This window comes from Macaca fascicularis, chromosome 6 (genome assembly GCF_037993035.2).
Source record: "Macaca fascicularis isolate 582-1 chromosome 6, T2T-MFA8v1.1".
Classification (NCBI taxonomy): Eukaryota; Metazoa; Chordata; class Mammalia; order Primates; family Cercopithecidae; genus Macaca; species Macaca fascicularis.
In genome coordinates, this window is record NC_088380.1 from 149,111,145 (window position 1) to 149,131,956 (window position 20,812).

At 44.4% G+C, this 20,812-nt stretch overlaps 2 protein-coding genes and 1 non-coding gene across 22 annotated transcripts in view; 1 reads left to right on the top strand and 2 right to left on the bottom strand.

The window, feature by feature from the left end:
* The window catches only part of ARHGAP26 (Rho GTPase activating protein 26), an 899,552-nt gene that overhangs the window by 271,389 nt on the left and 607,351 nt on the right, over positions 1-20,812 (top strand). The gene's annotated exons all lie outside the window — the stretch shown is intronic.
* The window catches only part of FGF1 (fibroblast growth factor 1), a 111,031-nt gene that overhangs the window by 15,024 nt on the left and 75,195 nt on the right, over positions 1-20,812 (bottom strand). For 16 of the 18 annotated variants that reach the window (XM_073994515.1, XM_015452065.4, XM_073994513.1 and 13 more), the window contains one exon: positions 7,321-7,523. In XM_073994515.1, coding sequence (XP_073850616.1) covers positions 7,321-7,489 — 169 coding nt within the window. In that variant the 5' untranslated portion in view covers positions 7,490-7,523. Of the gene's footprint in view, positions 1-7,320; positions 7,524-14,355; positions 14,453-20,812 lie in introns of those variants that run through there. The other 2 variants (XM_065545927.2, XM_065545926.2) reach the window with 1 other exon arrangement.
* On the bottom strand, positions 19,535-19,671 carry LOC123574274 (small nucleolar RNA SNORA36 family). Its single transcript, XR_006699160.2, has one exon. It is a non-coding gene; the product is annotated as a small nucleolar RNA SNORA36 family (small nucleolar RNA).

Below are 20,812 nucleotides of genomic sequence, written 5' to 3' on the forward strand. Positions count from 1 at the left end.
GATTCCTGATGTTTAGTCTATATCTAGTGCATAGTTTTCTATTTTACTACATATACATGAACTATGTATATTGTTTTGTGTATTTTACAAAATTTTCATCAGGGATTTGCTAATGATCTCCCCTAATTCTCCTTCATACCTTTTAGAATGGTAGCTGATGTGTTAAAGCTCCGTTCATAGTCAATGGGACACTCAGAGCTGGCCAAGACTCCCGCTTTTTGTTCCTGGTGACCCCTGAGATGTTTTATGACCCAGCTTAGGCATGAGTCCATGTTGCATCTAGACCTGAGCATAAGCACTCATAAAAGCTGGGTCTTCCTGGGGGCAGACTGGGACCCAGGAGAACTGGGGAGGCAGGAGGGTAGATGAGGCCCCTCTAAAGCTCTAACTTCTCTGTCCACTCCCTTTTTCAATACACCCCGACCAGGTTAGCGCACAGAGCAAATCAGGAGGAGCAAGCATTTCTTCTTTATCCCATCCAGGGATCTAGGACTTGCTATCTATGAATAGGAAGGTCTTTGTCTCTCAAGCATCTCAGGGATGAAGGGGCAAGGACTTTTTGAAAAACAAGACATGTCCATGGTCCTCAGGGTACTTCGTTTTCCCTCTGAAATGGGGACATTACGATGAATTTAGCTGAAGAGATGGAAAGCAACTTTTAAAAAGGTACTCTAATGATAGAAATTTCTTGGAGAAATTCAAACTTAGATAAAGCATTGTAAAAATGTACGGGCAGAGGGCTGGAAGTGTTTGCTCAGTGGATTTGTGACTGTATGTGCCCTCAGTAGAATCCAGAGTCCTGTTCCTTTACTAGGAATGAGTTAAGAAGTGTTGGTTTGGGGACGGCCTATTTGTCAGAACTATATGTCAATTAAACTGAAATGTGCAGACTCACCTTCATGGGTCATGGTCTTCCTTGTCCCATGCTCATTATTTAAACTGGTTCACGAGTCCCTGCATACCTGGGAAACCTACATAAAGGGGAGCCCAGAGCTTTTGCATGCTGTGCTAGCCCCCAACTAGGTGTTCACACCTTTTGTCTGAGGAACTAAGTTCGTAGCTTTGGTTTTCTCCTCTGCTTCCCAAAGCCTTCCATTAGGTCTTAGCAGTAGTTTGTTCACATAAGAACAGCAATCCCTTACTTTCCAAAGGTAGAAAGAAGGAAAAAGGGTTATGAGCCTGCCAGTGCCAAGAGAAGTCAACTTTGAGGTATTGCACCCTGTTTCTGAGCCCCAAGCTATCCTAGCATCTGCCTGTCCCATCCCAGGAAAATGTAAAGATAAGACCACAACTGGTGCATTCAATGAGGAAAATGCCTGGAAAGAGAGGTTCTGCTTCTGTAGCATGTCTGTCCGTGGCCTCTAAGCCTGCTTTCCGCCTCTGCTCTCCAAAGAGAGGCCAAGAGAGATTATGTGCCTGGTTTATTCTGGGTTGGAGACTTCCCGTCTTTTGCCGTGTTTACCCAAAGTGAGGTCAGCCTCATTCAGAACTTGGTGAGGTTGTTTTATGTCAGTGGCATTTATAATTAAAATGTAGCCACAAGCCGGGATTGGTAAAACATTAGAGAAAGACAGAGAAGGGGAAAAATCGAATTTGGGGGAAAATAATTCCAGTATTTAAAAAAATACACCCACCCCACCCCCACACACACATATGTATACACACACATCTATATATAAATATATATACACACACACATGTAAATACATATATGGAAAAAACCCTTATCTTAAAAGTTGTCTGCTTCTTTAAGATCTAAAAAAGGTGCCTGGAAAATTTTGATACAGTCCAGAGACTGAATGACATATATGTATATATTATATATAGTTTATATATTATATGTTATGCGTGTGTGTGTGTGTGTATTTTAAAGTTTATGTATAAAAATCCTCTATGCAATCAGATGAGGGTTGTGGGGAGGAGGGCAAGGAGTCCTTTCCATCACGTGTGACCGAGGCGAGAGAACCCTGGTGTGGAGTACATTCCTGCCTGGAGACCTTCCCCTCTCTCTGACTTCTGGCAGTGGGGTCCAGCTCTCCCCATAGTAGTCATTTGAAAAGCTGTTTTGACTTCAGGTCTATGCTGGTGGGGAATACAGTGCCTTACCCGCTAGGTGCTGAGTGATCCCAACCAGAGAATAGAAGTCTGGACTCCCCTAAAGCAACAGGGCAGGAGGCATTTCATGAAGAGGAACCTGCCCTTTAGAAAGGGCTGCAAGGTAGGATTGTTTTGACCAGTGAATTCTGCTACTGCCTTTAGGATGTGGCTTGATTTATAAATATTTGATTGGCACGCACTTTGCCTAAGAATGTTTCCATTTGTGCAGTGAGTGGTGCCGGTAATTCTGCTCCCCACGTAGCCTCTTGCGTGCTTGGGGAGGTGAGGGGTTGTGGGCTATGGCAGGCAGCTGCAGGTTTGGAATGCTCATAAGGAAATTATTCTCTAATTATTGTTCCAGTTAATAATCCCATTGAGGGATAAGTCATGGTCCCCCTTCACCAGAGAGGAAACTCCCCAGAAAGATCAGAATCAAACACAGAGCAGACTTGCCCTGCCAGAGGAGTGAGATGGAGCGGGGTTTGCTGCACCTGTGCCTGGGCACATTATGCCTCTGTGTCAGGCCTCAGGGGCTTCAACCCAGGTAGTCCCAGAGAAGCTGGGACAAAGAGTCACCCTCAGTTCTGCGAGCAAGCATAGCATTCACTTAATCTAACAGACTTGACAGGTCAGGTGGTTAGGTGAGGAAGGCTCAGGAATCCCAGAAGAATGATGATCAATATCATTTTTTTGGAGCACTTATGTGCCTAGCAGTGTGCTAAACACTCTTACAAACATTATCACATTAAAACTCCCACATTCCGATGAGTGGGTGCTGTTGTCATTCTTGCTTTTAAAACAAGGAAACTGAGGCACATTGAGAAGTAACTGTCCCAGGATGACACAGCTGGTAAATAGCAGTGCTGGGACTTGACCTCCACCCATCTGACCCACAGCACAGATGTGTGTATTGAATCAGTTTGTGGGGCGGAACCGCTGTCATGATGTTGGTGTCAGGTGGTGGTGGGATACAGAAGGAGCCTTAGTCCTGGAAACAGAAGATGTGGTCGGTGCCAAGCCCTCCCAGTTAGGAGCTGGTCACGCCTGTCAGCTGCAGTGTTCTTAGAGTGATGATAATTAGTAACCTCTCAAGGTTGTGGTTAGGTGGAAGTGGAGGAGTTCAACACAATGCCCAGCATATATCAGGGCTCACAGATGTTTATTGAATATATTGTTGACTTTGAATTTAGCTGCCACCAATACAGTTCAGTCACTTATAAAATTAATGTTTACTGGGCATTTTACCAAGTGGCAGGCAATGTGCTAGACACAAAGTTTGTAGTGTTGAGCAATAAGAGACAAAGTCCTTATCCTCTAGGAGTCCAGTAGGAGGGAAAACCATTAAATAATTGCACAAATAAATGGAGAATTATAACCCCAAGGACGGCTGCATGGTACATGAGACACTCTTCAAATGCTTGTGTCCAAAATGGAACTGGCCATCTTCCCCCAGACCTGATCCTCTTCCAGGACCCCCCCCTCTCATGGTGACACCATTTATGTGTCTCCCTGAGCTGAAGCTTAGGGGCCAACATGAACCTTCTCACAAACTGTGCCCATCAGCCCTGGGATCTATGCAGCACTCCCTGGGTGATTCTGCCTGGCCTTCCTAGCATGGCAGCATAACCAGCGTCCACAGTCCATATTGGTAACTGCCTGCAGCAGTGATCTGAAGAATGGTAACGGGACAAACCAAAACCATCTTCTCTGCAGGCCAGAAGTCCACCAGTAGAGACATTTTACTCAGGTCTCTATTAGAATGGCCCCCACACGAGCATCTGCCCTAGCGTTATACCACTGTAAGAAATGTTAGGTACTTGGAAACTCATTCTCCTTGAGGCAGGAAGAAGATACACTTGCCCAGGAAAGATCAATGACCTTGGGACAAAGAGAAGCCATGAAAGGAGTTATTTCTGTCTTGTAGAGCTCAAAGGCATACGGTTCTGTCTTGTGTGATTTTTTTAAATTTTTCGATTGGCTTTTAGAAACGCTCTTTCTGAAGGAAGTCTTAACATGTGACTCTGTCACCTCAGTCTCTAATTATGTTCAAACTAGTGATCAAGGCATCGAAAATATCTCCTTGCCAGGCCGTGCGGATCACATGTAGCCAGGGAGCATCCGCCTCATGCCTGGCCGAGGCAATTCTGTTTCTGAATAACCCTTGAAACTCAGAAGGGCTTTGGCAGTACCACCACCGGGCAGAAGAGGGCGACAGAACCACATTCAGGGAGTACCTCTGTGCCCAGGACGCCTCTCACCTGCAGAATCCTAGTAAATAGAAGTTTCGCCCTTATGAGGCACACTAGGCAATGCTGCCATTCCATTCCACAGGTGAAGAAACTGAGTCTCAGCGAGATTAAATGATTTTCCTGAAAATTAGTTGGGAACACTGGAGACACTTAAATTTCTAGTTAGGAAAGGACTGGAGTCCCAGGGCTGGGGAGCTTGAAGCTTCTCTTGCAGAGTTTGCAAACAGAAAGAATGCATAATGGCAAGAACGTTAATTGTCCAGGGCTGCTCCAGGCAGAAAGGGGCAGAGTAGGCTTGAACTGGAGCCTGCTGACTCTGCAGCGGAATATCCAGTTCCGGTAATGACAGGTACAGGGATGGGCTTCTGACCACCCACCCCACTTATTCTGATCTCTGTCCTCGTGGTCCTTGTTCTTAGTTCAGAGTAAGCAAATGATAGGCCCACACGACAACTCTGAGTGTTGGCAGAGAAACCCTGAATCCAAGCCTGCATCTAGCCCCTTGGCTTTCCTGGGTGGCAGTACTGTAAAAAAGAAGAGTCTGGAAGGTCCTTAAATACGACCCTCTGTTACCATATGCTAGGCTGATTATATAGAAGGCTCGATGATGATAACTGCAATATGAACCAACACGTGCTGTGCTGTTCCTCTGTGCCAGCCACTGTGCCAAGAACTCTCACTATATTATCTCATTTAACCCTCCCAAGAAACCTGTGAGGCAAGGAATATTAGTATTCTTTTTGTACAAATGAGAAAAGTGAGGACAGAAAGGTGCAGTTGCCCCAGTTCACTTGGAAAATAATCTGGCATTCCTTGAATGCAGAAATCCTCTCCTGCACTCCCAGGGCTACATTGTGCTCCTTTCTAGGGGTTCCTGACATCCTAAGTCAGGCGACCAAATCCACTGTGGACTCCAGAAGTTGTGCCAGCGTTACACACCCAGAGTGCAGTCTGTTTTGCTAATGATGGAATGACAACAAGGAAGCCATTTTCCATTGCTACAGAAATTCCAGGCCGGGCGCGGTGGCTCAAGCCTGTAATCCCAGCACTTTGGGAGGCCGAGACGGGCGGATCACGAGGTCAGGAGATCGAGACCATCCTGGCTAACACAGTGAAACCCCATCTCTACTAAAAAATACAAAAAACTAGCCGGGCGAGGTGGCGGGCGCCTGTGGTCCCAGCTACTTGGGAGGCTGAGGCAGTAGAATGGCGTGAACCCGGGAGGCGGAGCTTGCAGTGAGCTGAGATCCGGCCACTGCACTCCAGCCTGGGCGGCAGAGACTCCGTCTCAAAAAAAAAAAAAAAAAAAAAAAAAAGAAATTCCAGTATTGGAGCCTCTTGTTACTCCAGAAGTCAAGGTTTCCCAGAAGAGCTAGCTTAACCCCAAGGAACATATCACGAAGCTTGTCTTTCCTCTTGGGTTCTGAGGACTGGAGAGCATTCCCTACTTTTTCAGAAAATTGGTAAGATGTATTAGGAACACTTAAAACCCAGAGGAATTAAAGCTTGTTCCCTTGTGTTCTGTGGGGCAGATCACATGAATTGTGTATCATGCCTGACACAATGGACTACAATCTAAGTTTGCTAATTTGCAGTGAACATTGCTTATGTATGCTTTTTAACAAACTAGAGTCCTTTTTTTGCCTCATTCTGACACCTGTTTTTCACTGAAAATAACGCATTCAGCAAGCCCATTTGAAGATAAACCATCAAAACAAAGCCCAAAAGAGCTAATTCTGCAGCTGCAAGCCCCAGCGTCAGCCTTCCTGCTCCTCATCTCAAGGGTCTGTGTGGTGGGTGGGGAGGAAGGAACAATGTCACCTCGTGTGTAAACGTCAGCGTCCATCTCCATTACCCGTGCATCTGAGGGTAGAGCATGAGCACCAGTGAAGTGGTCATTTGTGCTTAGAACCTGCAACCTCTGGTGCATGGTCCATGAATAATTAAGACCACCTGATCTATAAACCATCATGTCAAAGTGAGTGTTTTGTATTGCATTTTAAAGCCAGTCCTACAGAAACTTCCTGCCTGCCTGGCTTCTTCTGTGTCTCCTGATTTTCCTTCTCTTGATTTGTTTTATGTTTGACTCTTGAGATTGCTGACCCTGTAAGCAGGGACTGGATCTGGCTTTAGGCTTCTTTGTAACCTCTGATGCTGCAGTGGGACTCAGGGGATCTCAGATGACATCATGATAGGACCTGGACACCTAATATCAAACATACACACCAGTGCCAGAAGTATCAAAGCAGAAGGAAGAGATTTTTTTATACTTAGAGAGTCAAGAAGATTCTTTTCTCCAGAGTCATACCTTCATTTATCAACACCTCTGAGACCCGGGCTGCCAGGAAGTGCTGGAAGAGATACTCAGCATTTGGCGCTAGTCGCTCCTACTCTCCAGTTTCTATAAGGTCTGGAGAATGACTTTACCTCTGCTGGTTACCACAGCCACATCTGCGTGATACGCAGAGGGAAAGCTGCGTAATTTATGTTGTGTAAGACTACGATTATGAACTAGGATTTCACAAATCAAGCCCAGTGGAAACATAACCAGGAGAGTCAGTTGACTTGAAACGGAGCCCACATCTCTGTGCAGGATTTACCACCATGCACGTCTGGTTCATCCCATCATGGAGCATGCAGACTCCTGACTAGCCTTGGGGGCCAGATCCTTCACTAGTTACAGAAACCTGGGAAAACATACAGGGATCGAGCACCGGCAGCCAGTTCTGTTGGGTCAGCAGAGAGTGCTTTAAAAAACTTGAAATAGGACACGTCTGGGTAAGTGGTGGCCCCCACAACTCCCTATTTTCCAAACCCAGACATTCTACACATTTATGTGACTCCACCTCTGAATGTGTCACGCCTGAATAGAACCCTGGAGAAGCAAGTACCTGTACTTAAATATGTACCTTCCTCCCACCTCGACTACAGAAGCTGTCAGAAAGGGAAGGGGGTGTCATAGAGATGGGCTTACTGTGCTGGTCGCTCCTGTCCCTTGTCCCATCCACTGTGCCATCCGGAAGGATCCTCAAGAAGTGGCCCCCATTGCTACAGTAGAGCAGTTTGGGCTTCTTGTAATTCCCTGGAGGCAGATTAAACTTCTCGGTCAGGGCTGTGAACGTGGTGATTTCCCCTTCAGCCATGGCTCAGCAGCTGCTGCTTGTGGCGCTTTCAAGACTGTAAGAAATTGAACAAATCTGTAGTCGGTTCTTCCAGCAAAGGCACAAAATGCACTTTGAAGAGAGGAAGGACAGCTTCAGGGCACAGGGCTCCTGGGGAGTGAGTAAGCACAGCCTGCCCAGGTGATGCCCGCAGTCCGCAGGCCTGTGGGGCGGCTGGTGGTTAAGGAAGGATGGTCCCAGGCCTGGGAGGGGTTTCCAGGGCATTTCTCTTTTCCCAGTTGGACACAGCTTTGGACCAAACTGTGCATTTTTTAGAACTTCAAATTTAATCATTTGACCAAGGGGAAAAAAAATCATGTTTTGGTCCCTCCTTCTGGTCCACACACATCCTCAAATTAAACACCAAAGTTGCACTAAAATAACACCCAGGGTCTGGCTGAAACCCACAAAAGCTGAGAGGCCAGGACCAAGGTTCTGCCCTCCACCCTCACGCTGTCTTGATGAGGTACAGCGAAGCAGATAGCACAGATGGCCTGGACATTCAGGACCTGTAGCCAAAGGCACAGGAGGCCTTTCAGGGACACAACAGGGACAGCAAAGGGTTAGAGTGTTAAGGCAACCTTCTGGATTGACTGGGGGAAACAGAGCTGGAACCAGGGAAAAAGGCACAGAGTGGGAGTGAGTGGGGTTTGTAAAGGGCAAACACCATATCAAAGGAAATGTTACGAGACAGATTATGAAGGCTGTGCCTGGTCCCTGCCCATTCCACAGCTTCCCATAGCTTCATGTGGCTGAGAGGTGGGTCTGTCCCTTGCACACAGGCTGTTTTCATCCTAGCTATTTTCTAATGTGTGATAGAACACAGAAACCACCATGTTATATATAATATACCTTTAACATTGTATGTAGCCACTATATACAAAGTTATATTATTAATGTGAAAATGCATCGCTTACACCTCAGAGGATTAAAAAACAAAACCAATGAGCATTAGAACTGGTTAAAACATATACTTGCCCCACCACTTAGGAGAAGGAAGTGCTGGTGACTCTGAAAAGAAAGAGGCCAAAAAGAGACCAGGAAACTAACATGGGAGCTGTACCTTTAAAAAAATTTTTTTTTTATTTTTATTTTTTGAGACGGAGTCTCTCTCTGTAGCCCAGGCTGGAGTGCAGTGGCACGATCTCGGCTCGCCGCAACCTTTGTCCCCCAGGTCCCGATTCAAGCAATTCTCCTGCTTTAATCCCGGGTAGGTGGGATTACAGGAGTGCGCCACCATGCCTGGCTAAGTTTTGTATTTTTAGTAGAAATGGGGTTTCACCATGTTGGCCAGGCTGGTCTTGAACTCCTGATGTCATGATCCGCCTGCTTCAGCCTCCCAAAGTGCTGGGATTACAGGCATGAGCTACCGTGCCCGGCCTGGGAGCTGCACTTTGTAAGTGTGTGTAGTGAATGTGATCATCAATACATATTGATTACCAAGTGGTCTTGGAATGAAAATCATCATCCTCATCATTAATGTATTTTGGGCTACAGGTTATCTCAAGTAATCTCACCATAATCCTTTGAAGTGGACACTAATATTATCCTCAGTTTTAATAAAATAAAACCAAAGCTTAAAGATGTTCAGTGACCTGCCCAAGGGCAACAGCTAGTAAGCAATGGAGCTGAACCACAAAAGGAATCTGGGAACGGAAAGCCCCATTTTTCTCTTGATCACCATGAAAAGGTTTAGTGACTTTATCAACACTAGTCTTTTTATGAGAAGTGGGGTTTTCACCCATTGGCTGGCGTGTACATCTGCCACCATTAACTTGTCATTCATATATTTATTCATTTGTGACCCAAAGGTTGGCTAGTCTCCACCAACAGCCTCTCCTTTTGCCCCCATGTCATCCATGAAACAGGACTCCATGCATCTCCTCCTTCTCCAGGAGAAGCCCACCCCAGCAGCTTCGTGAGCATCATGGAAGACCAGCAGCTACGCTGTCTTCCCTGCACTAACCATCCATCAGTGCCTGCAGCAGCCTTGTGGAGCTGCTGTCATAGGAGACAGTTCCCTCATAAATCGACACCAATTACAATAATTTGTCCTTAGGACTTTAAAATGAGGGCTCATGTTGGAAGCCTCCATCTGTTTTCTCTGCTCCTGGCATTTTAACGTGTCTGGTACATTTTTCCCACTCTGCTGCCACATGGGCCCGCCATTGTCCCTGGTTTCAGCTACTGTTGGAGGTGCCTCCAAGAACCCCAAAGAGGATTTTGCATATACCATATAAACTATATTTAAAGTCAGACCGTCCCAAATGTCCCCTTTATCCCATATGGTGAAACTTCGATCAATTCTTTTCGCATAATAAGCAACAGACAGAAAATAAATATAATATTACATATATATATAATTTTATTTATGTCAATTTCATAGAGAGGATTGCAGAGTTTACCTTGCATAGTACAATCTCTCTCCATCCTCACTGTCTCTTCCAAACTTTCTCTCTTATCCATAAGCCTCTAAGTCCTTCTGTGCCCACCTCTGGCTCTCTTACTCTCTCTCCCTTTGTCTCTTCCTCTGTCTCTCCACTCACTCCTCTCTCCACCCAGCCTCTCATTCTAACTTCTCACTCCACTCCCTTCTGGATCCACTTCCAAAGTAAAGCAATTTAGCTCTTTGGATATCTTTACGCCTTACCTCTCCATTAGCACACAACCATCACCAGATTCCCCTTCCTTAAAGTACAACTAAGAGATAATGAATTTTTTCTTTCATTTATTTTTTCCAAGCACTTCCTAAGTTATGTACTTCATTTGGTACAGGAGACAATAATTATATACTAGTGGTTGCCACTTAACTGAACAGATAGTCATTTGTATTGTCAATCTCAGGTGGGCTGAATTTTGTTTCTCCTTGTCTCTGACTTCCTCCGGTGTAGGTCCCCATTTGCTTCTGATTGTGGGGCAATTTCATGTTAAGAATGGCCTTTCAGGCCAGGCATGGTGGCTCATGCCTGTAACCCTAGCACTTTGGGAGGTCAAGGCAGGTGGATCACCGGAGGTCAAGTGTTGAAGATCAGCCTGGCTAACATGGCAAAAACCCATCTCTACCAAAAATACAAAAATTAGCCAGGCGTGGTGATGCGTGCCTGTAGTCCCAGCTGCTCAGGAGGCTGAGGCAGGAGAATCGCTTGAACCTGGGAGACGGCAGTTGCAGTGAGCCAAGATTGCGCCATTGCACTCCAGCCTGTGCAACAGAGCGAGACTCCATCTCAAAAAAAGAAAAAAAAAAAAAAGAATGGACTTTCTTCTAGATCCACCTAGATTCTAGATCATGTGTGTATGAGCCATACAGCCCAGACTTAATCATTGTGGAGTTCTCACTGGCTAACTGACCTCGGCCAGAGCCCAGCAGGTCCTCAGGGGCCCCTCCCTCCTGACCACCTGCAGTTATACAAGGCCACACCTCTGCTGTCTGCCTGCTCCCCTCAGTGAGAGGGACCATCATGAGGGTGCCTATACTGATGTCAGATGGCTCCCCAAACCCTTCATATCCACACCTGAAAACCTGAAGGAGACAAGTAGGCTCCTGAAAATAAGCCTGGAGTCAACATGAAACTGACAGACAATGGTAGCTGGGATTGATGACTCAGCTGAAACATACAAAAAATGAAATCCCTTTTTGTTGCTAAAGGAAACCCCTGGGGCATGAAAAGTCCTTATTTTAAACTTTATTTGTAATTTACCTATAGTTTGAGCAGTAGTTGGTTCAAAGTTCCTTGCCAATCCACTATTTGTTAAAGGATAGAAATAAAGGAAGTATATGACGTGATAAAACCATAAGGCAGCAACCTTAGCAGGCCCTTGGAGATTTACACAAATTGCTTTAATAAATGAATCCATTAACTAAGTAAAATCAGGCATTAAGTGTAATGGAATTTTATAAGCTCTGCTTCTTGTTACTATTTTCTTTTTAGTGGCTGTCAGAGGAGGGGATTGTCTGTGTTGTGTTGGGAAACGGAGAAGATCAAGCCCGGCGAACTCCATGTTATCATTGTGCACGAAGCCCAGCCCTTTGAGATTTGGGGCACTGGGGAGATTTTAGGAAATCCAGATGATTTTTTTGGTTTATCAGTGACACCCAGGTTAGAGGAACACCAAGCCTATTGGAACATCTATGTTAAGGCTGACATACTTTATCAGCTGTGGCCTCTGGAAGGGAACCTGAACTCTGACACATGAACAGGATGTGGATAGTAAGCAACCACGTTGGCTCTGGGAACCTTGGCGAGTCATTCGCTGCTTCTGAGATGTTTCCTCTGATAATTCTCACCCTGCCTCTCACACAGTCGTCTGAAGGATTAAATGGGTGCAATGTTCATACAGCACTTGAAAAATGGGACCTGACCTATAGGAGATAGTAGTAATTGGTTATGTTGAACTAGTTGGAGCCTGGTGTGATCTAAGTCAGCTGTGATTAAATGCTTAATTTAAAATGATTTTTTAATTGGTTTGAAAATAGAAGTTTTTCATTCCCATATTTGGCAGAAATGAGCTAAGCTCCTCCCCCTGTGATTAAGCCACAAACATAGCAGAGAAGATGAAGGACGCAAAGGTAAGCCATGGTTTCGTAAGAAAAAATCCTGGTCTGCATTTCAGACTCAGTTCTCAGCTTATTGACAGTTAATATAGTACAGTTACTATATAGTTATTATAGTTATTTGCAAAGCCCATTATTTCTAGGAAACATTTGTGCTCAGCTTGTCCCTGGAAACTAAGCTGGAAGGAAAGACGGTGATGTGTTAAGAATCAAAGGGAGGCAAACACTGACATTTATTTTTTAGTTTTGTTTTTAATCCCTGTCACTATGTAAGCAATGTGGAATACCCATGAAGGAGGATATTTTGCAAAGTGTATAAAGCCACTGAAGGTAGATGTATAGACAGACACCTGCTAAGGTGATAATTGGATGTATCCTCAAACCCAGCACATACAAAACAGGCCTTAGCTTTGGTTCCAAATATGCTCTAAGTCCTTGTTCCCTGTGGCTATATGAATGGCATCACCCAAAATCTTAACTCTTCCTTAGAGATATTAACTTTAATTTTTGTTAAGTCAAATATACATGTTAAATGTTAAAGGTAACTAGTAAAAAAAAAAAAAATAGAATGTATTTAGTCCAAGCAGCAACTGGTAGGGGTAAGGGGCATAAGGTGGAATAAATAAAACTGTGCTTATCTTCGTGACCAGCCTGACCAACATGGAGAAACCCCGTCTCTACTAAAAATACAAAATTATCCGGGCGTGTTGGTGCATGCCTGTAATCCCAGCTACTCAGGAGGCTGAGGCAGGAGAATCGCTGGAACCCAGGAGGCAGAGGTTGTGGTGAGCTGAGATTGCAGCATTGCACTCCAGCCTGAGCAACAACAGCGTAACTCCGTCTCAAGAAAAACCAAACAACAAAAACAAAAAAACCCTGTGCTATTCCAAAATAATCCACAAAAAGAAAAAAAGGAAATAAAGTAAAAAAATTGCTCAAAATTAGGTGACCAAAATAAATCCAAATATATTTATAATCACAATAAATATAATGTGCTAAATTTACTAGCTACTTTTTTTTTTTAAATCCATCTGCACTCTGATTACAAGAGACACATTTAAAACATAATGACATAGAAAGGTTAAAAGTAAAAGAATGAAAAATAGATACCAGACAAATGTTAACAAAAAAATAGAAAACTTGGCCAGGCACGGTGGCTCACGCCTGTAATCCCAGCACTTTGGGAGGCCCAGGCAGACGGATTACAAGGTCAGGAGATCGAGATCATCCTGGCTAACACGGTGAAACCCCGTCTCTACTAAAAATACAAAAAATTAGCCAGGCGTGGTGGCGGGCGCCTGTAGTCCCAGCTGCTGGGGAGGGTGAGGCAGGAGAATGGCGAGAACCCGGGAGGTAGAGCTTGCAGTGAGCCGAGATTGCACCACTGCACTCCAGCCTGGGAGACAGAGCAAAACTCTGTCTCCAAAAAAAAAAAAATTGAAAACTCGTGTGGCTATATTAATATCAGATCAAATAGGTCTAAGACAAAAAGAATGACTAAAAATAAAAGGGATTGCCACATAATAAGTAGATTAATTCAACAGAAAGATATACAAATTCCAAACATGTATATATCTAATAACATAGCCTCAAAAATACATAAAACAAAACTTGACAAATATGTAAAGGGAAAATGACAACTCCACAATTATGGTGGGAGATTTTATAATACATTTCTGTCATAAATGACAGAGCAAACAGACACCAAATATTAATAAGTATGTAGAAGATTGAAATACACCACTAGTAAATTTAATTGATGAGTGTATAAAAGAACCTTGTACCCAACAATGAAGTGAACTTCATTCTTATCAGGGACACATGGAACATTTACAAAAATTGACCCTGTACCAGGTCATAAGGCAAGACAATCCAAATAGAAGAATGTTTCATTGAGACTATTCTTTGGGCAGAATAGAAATCACTCCCACTCGTTCAGTTGGTGACAATGACCTTTCAGTTTTACCTTTTTAGTGTCTCCTAAAGCCATTCTCTTTTCTCCAGCCTCACTGCTGTTGCCTTAGCACAGACCCAGCACCTGTCTCACCTGGGCTGCTGCAGCAGGTCTCACCTTTCCAGCACTGCCTTCTTTCAATCCACTGTCAATTCTGCTGCTAGTGACCATTCTAACTCATCACTCCCCCGCTGTAGATCTTTGACTGGGTCATTGATTTCCCATTGTTTTTCAGGATAAAACCCAGACTCCTGCCATGACCTGTGAGGCTCTTATCATTAACCCTGTGACTTTTTCTCTTATTGGCCTCTTTTTATAGTCCCCCTACACCCTCATACTCACCCAGATCTTAGCCCAAACATTCTTCTGCTGCCAACAGTATTCTCTCTCTTGCTCTCTCTCTCTCTTTCTCCTTTCCTCCACCCTTTCACCATGGTCTGGCTAAGTCACACTCACCCTTCAAAAATTTAGCTGGATATTTCGGATATTTCCTCCTCAAGCAAGCCTTATTTGGACACATCCCCCAACCCTAACCTCCCTGCTCTTTCTTAAAATTCACATATACCAGTTTAGGTGGGTTCATTCCCCTGTGCTCTCTCAACGGCAGACAGCATTTCCTTTACTTCACTGCAGCGCTGGGTGTAATTCTCATCTATATCCCCCTGCCTAAACTCTTCAGTGATTTCCCATTGCTCCGGGACAAAAACAAAAGTCGTGCGGTGGCCTGCAGGAGGTTCAGCCCTTACTCCCCTTCTGCCTCATTTCCCACCACATCTCCCTCCAAACTTGCCTTCCATTTTCTGATTCCCTCCCACCCTAGGACCTTTGCCCATGCTGTTCCCTCTGGAGTGATGTTCCTCTCTTTCTCTCTCCCCTGCTCCCCTGGTTAACTCCTAATTTTTCTTCAAATCTTAGTTCAACTCTCAATTCCTCATGAAAGCCTCTCCTGGCTTCCCTGAACTGAGTCAGGTTCCTCCAGTTCTCATAGGACCATTTAACATTTCTTCATAGCTCTTACTACCAGTGTTTAATTACACATTCACTCTTGTGATTATTTAATGTCTCTTTTCATGATTGGACTGTCAGCTCCATGTTAGTACAAACCGATTGGTCTTGCTCACAATGGTATCCCAGTGCCTGGCAAAATGCCTGGCACCTAATGGGCATTTGATAAACATCTGTTGAATAAGCAAATGAATGTAATTTAACTACGTATACTTGACTGACTCCTTCATTAGTCTCTGAGACCCTGGGACAGAAACTATGCCTTTTCTTTCTATATCCAGCATTGAGCAAATACCTATGCATAATTAGTGTCCTGTGAATTCTTGTTGATTGAAGGGTCAGTCCTTTCTCAGGAGCCTCTCATGGAACGTCTTATCAGACTACCTAATTAGAAGGTGATGTCCTACAGGTATTGACAAAAAAGCTAAGCCAAGAACCTAAATGTATTTTAATTGGGTTCAAATTAGGCCAGAATACCCTACCTTTGGTTAAAGGCAGGCTCAGACCCTGTCCTCATCTTGTAATACATACTTCCTTATTTCTTTAAAGAAAATACTATGGAAATTAAGGCTCTCAGAAAGGAAGTGATCAGCTCCTTTAGTCTCAAGTCTGAACTTATCTAACCAAGAAAAATATTTGTAGGGCCTGGAAAAAAAATCCAGGTTTTGTTATTTCTGCCAAGGCGTGTTAGGCTGGCAGGGACCCACCTTCCACTCCCTGGTGAAGGAAAGTTTGCTGAAGAAAGGGAGGCAGTGTGTTCTTTGCTTTCTTTTTCTTCTACTCCACCCTCTGTGATCTGTACTGGGTCTGAGGTAGAAGTGTAGCCATGGCTGACTGGCCTGGGCTAGTATCTCAGCATGCTGCCCCCAAAACCAGTTCTGTTCCATGAGCTGAAATCTCATCTTCCGTGGCTGACAGTAAACTGTGGACCTGACTATGGGATGGACTTGACAATGGTGTGCAGGAAACAGCTCCCACAAGCTCATGTAAGCCAATTATTAAATATTCAGGAATTTTACTATTATTAAACCATTAATATCTTGAAATTAACCCTGGTGAGAGCATTTATATCATAGAAATTGGCAAATGCCAGGGCTTTTAAAATTCTCTCTCTCTTTTTTTTTCTCCTCTGATAGCTGGTTTACCCAGCATACTGCTAAACTTGGGTTTGAATCCTGGTTGGACACTCACTAGTAAATGACTCATTCTCACAGTGCCCTAGTTTCCTCATCTGCAAAATGGGGCTACATAACAGTAGCTACTGAACAGAGTCACTGTAACCTCAGCACTGGAAAACTTGTGAGCATTCCATAGATGTTAGCTTGACTATCACCTATGCTGTATAACCTTTTGTCACCTTTTTTTTTTTTGAGACGGAGTCTTGCTCTGTCACCCAGGCTGGAGTGCGGTGGCACAATCTCGGCTCACTGCAAGCTCCGTCTCCCGGGTTCAAGTGATTTCTCTAGCCTCAGCCTCCCGAGTAGCTGGGATTATAGGCGCATGCCACCACACCCGACTAATTTTTGCATTCGTTTAGTAGATACGGGGTTTCTACCATGTTGGCCAGGCTGGTCTCCTGACCTCAGGTGATCTGCCTGCCTCAGCCTCCCAAAGTGCTGGGATTACAGGCGTGAGCCACCGCGCCCGGCCCCTTTTGTCACTTTTACAAATCATCTGGTATTGATTTAGGATTGAACAAATTTGATTTTTCATATTTAGAAATATTTTGAGTCATTTCATTTTTAAGTTTTTTTTTTTCTTTTTCTTTCTTTCTTTCTTTTTTTTTTTTTTTGAGACAAAGTCTGGCTCTGTCGCCCAGGCTGGAGTGCAGTGGAGTGATCTCGGCTCACTGCAACCTCCACCTCTCAGGTTCACAGCATTCTCCTGCCTCAGCCTCCCGAGTAGCTGGGACTACAGGCGCCCGCCACCGCACCCAGCTAATTTTTTGTGTTTTTAGTAGAAACGGGGTTTCACCATGTTCACCAGGATGGTCTCAATCTCCTGACCTTGTGATCCACCCGCCTCGGCCTCCAAAAGTGCTGGGATTACAGGTGTGAGCCACTGCGCCCGGCCTTTTTTTTTTCTTTTTCTTTGAGATAGGGTCTTGCTCTGTCACCCAGGCTGGAGTGCAGAGTGCAGTGGTACACTCATGCTCACTGTAGCCTCAAATTCCTGGGCTCAAGCGATCCTCCCACCTCAGCCTCCCAAGTAGCTGGGACTACAGGCCTAGGCCACCATGCCTGGCTAACTTTTTTTTTGTTTGATTGTTTGAGATGGAGTTTTGCTCTTGTTGCCCAGGCTGGAGTGCAATGGCACAATCTTGGCTTACTGCAACCTCTGCCTCCTGGGTTCAATTGATTCTCCTGCCTCAGCTTCCCGAGTAGCTGGGATTACAGGCACCCGCTACCATACCTGGCTAATTTTTGCATTTTTAGTATGGATGGGGTTTCACCATGTTGACCAGCCTGGTCTGGAGCTCCAGACCTCAGGTGATCCGCCTGCCTCAGCCTCCCAAAGGGCTGGGATTACAGGCGTGAGCCACCACGCCCGGCTGCCTGGCTTTTAAAAATGTGTTTGTAGAGATGGCATCTTTCTGTGTTACCCAGGCTGGTCTTAAACTTCTGGGCTCAAGCAATCCTCCCGCCTTGGCTTCACAAAGTGCTGGGATTACAGGCATGAGCCATCACGCCTGGCCCATTTAGAAATATTTGAGGAGTATTCGAAAAATACCGTGTTCTAAGTGATAGGTTAGAACTTTCCATTGCCATTTATATGCAATGATGCACTCCTCTCATTTGCTTAGGTGCTCAACATGATGTGCTAGGGATGAATTTTCAGTATATTTCGTGGGTCTACATGTGTTACTGTTCAGGATGACAGAGAATGGGCTTAATAGTTCTTCTCTTAATAGTCTTTCTCTTCTGTTCTTTAATTTAGGATACTTTTAATTCTAAAGACTCCCCAAGTCACTGAGAATAAACTGTCCCCTGGTTTCTAGAATCGAATATTATTTGAGGGAAATCACGATGTCACATACTCTAGAAATCAACAGCTTCTACTCGGTGCCTGCCATGGGCAGAATGCTGCAGATGTCCTGGAAATTTGAAAAAGAAAAGAAAGAAAAAGAAAGACTTGAGATCCCTAATCCACAATTCTGACATTCAAAAAGCTCTAAAAGCTAGAAGTTCTTTCATAATAGATTGTGGCAAAACCTGGCCCAAACTGTCCTGAGACTTAAAGCCTATTTGTTCTGCTTTGTGTTAATAGTACTTATACAATCTGGTATAGTGACTAATGTGTTTGATTCTAGGGTAGTGTCCCAGACTGCACTGGAGTTGTTCCATAATATACAATATATACACCATACCACGTCTCTAAAATTACCCAGATTCTGGATTCTGAAACATATCTAGCCCAAGGCTTTTCAAATAAGGGATTATGGGTTGGTAGTAGAAATCAGTTGCTGCCTTTAAGGAGTTTACAATCTAGCCATATTAGACTCATCAAGCCATGTTTCAGATAAGAGGGACATAGAGGCTTGCATCTAGTGTAACTGGCAGGAAGTGGGGGCTGTTATCTGATCCAGCTGTGTCACCAAACAGCTCAGTCCCAGCCCCAACTTGCACACTTCTTAACAAAGAGTAGAGAACTACAAGCAGACACACATACACACACACACACACACACACACACACACACACACACGGGTGTCCTCTAGTATCCTTTATTTCTTCCCTTGATTCTGGATGTTTTTTCTCTGCAGTCTAGCTTATTCACCCACAAAATACTTCCCCTCATAGAGCATCATTCAGTTGGAGGTCAGGAATTCTTTTAAGTGCTTAGAGAAAACAGCATCCACTCCAAAAGGAAAAACAGAGTGTTCCCTGGTGCAATGGCGTGCTCTGCCGGCCCCCATTCTGTCTGAACTTTAATGGTACACCATGGTCCAAACCATCCTGCCGGCCCTGGGCCATCCTGAAGACCTGCACACATCTTAAATGGAAATATCCTTCCTGCAGACGGACACATTAAAACCCCAGGGCTTCACGCCAAATGCATAGTGATTCTGCAGGGGCTCTGGCAGCCCTTCACTGCCTCCTTTAGCCTTCTCTTACTGATGTGTCTCCAAAAATCTTTTGAATCTGTTGTTGTGCAAGTTACAATTTCCAGAACCAGCCCAGCAAGGACATTCCTTTCTCGAAATCAGCCAACCTTCCAGCTTATAGGAAGATGGTCTGTTTACTGTGTCTTTTTTTTCCTTCCCTCTTGACCTAGAATATTTAGCTTCTCCAGACGCAGTCTTTTGAAGTATGTGTTTGTTATCTCTTTAGAAACGCTGAGGGCTTGCCCCACCATTTGTTACTCAATAGCCGACTCCGGACCTACCCGTAAATAATGAAATATGTCCACAAATAATAATATAATGACCCTTTTTGAACATTTACTGTATGCCAGATGTGGTTCCAAGCACATTACATTAATTAATCCTCAAATTCTGTTAGGAAAGTATTGCTCTTTTTTTTGGCTAGGAAGGAAATGAATAGAATAATATTCTCTGTGCAATCACCTACCCTAGCCTGTTTTAATGCCCCAACGTTCCAAAGTTTAATTAACAGAAAAGGGAAGCTGTCCTCGGCTGAACTGAAGGCATTGTCTGAGTTCCCCCATTTGGCAGCTAAGGAAGCACGGCTCAGAAAGTTTACGTCATTTTTCTAAGGTCATACCACTAAATATTAAAAGTAACGGCAAAACCGCAATTACTTTTGCACCAATCTAAAACATGTTGGAGCTGAGATCTGAAGGTAGGGTTTGCTGACTCCAGAGTCCACTATTTTCATTGCTGAATACATGTGAATAAGAGAATAAAATGCCCCTTGAACTGAGTGACCCTTGAGCTTCACTATTCTTTTTACTCTACCAGCCCCTGGAACGTGCACAGTCCATTTGTTCATGTTCTAAAGGAGATATCTGTTTTTATTGAATGGAACTTTGCAAGTTCCTCCCCTGATGGCCTGTCCTCTTCACCCGGGTGTGGCGTCCCACCATCAGCACTTTCCTGATTGTCACTCTTGTGCCTCCTTTGGGCGACCCTTGCAGCCTGTGAGACCATCTTGGCCCTTGTCAGGGCAGCCATTTGCCATTGCAGATGAAGGGCAGGGGAGAGGCCAGAGACCCCTTCAGACTGGGTTGGAAATGTCACGAAAATGGAAATTCTCACAACCTGAGAGTCGTAGAGCTGGATTTGGGTTTCTGCTGTGTCATTAAGTTCTTGCAAACCAGGCAAGTCATGTAACCTTTCTGGTCCCCAGTTGTCTTCTCTGTAAAAGGAAGCTGTTAAGAGCTCTGATCTCATCACGGTGGCATGAGAAAGAAATAGGACAAGGCCCAGGAGGGGACTTGCATATAGTGAGTGCTAGGAAATGTCAGCTGTCATTATCCTTGTTAATATGAACCTGTTTTTAATGGGTTGATTATCTGAACTGTGATAGCAGCTGGGGTTTCCCGGAGCATTTGGGATGAATAAACAAACATCTCTGGATAACTGTCGTGTAGACACTATATGAGGTACTTCATAATCATTTTAAATTTGCTGTTTCTCTATCATATGGGCTAGGGCAACACCTCCCCTTCTTCTCCAGCCAACAGAAGTGTAATGCAGAGAGGCTGGACAGCTTACCAAAGCAAATCTGTGGCTTAGTCAATAATAAAACCCTCAGTTCCGAAACATCAGTTTATAATGTCATCCCCATTTCCAAGGGGCCGAGGCTCCCTCAAAACATTAAAAAATAAAAAG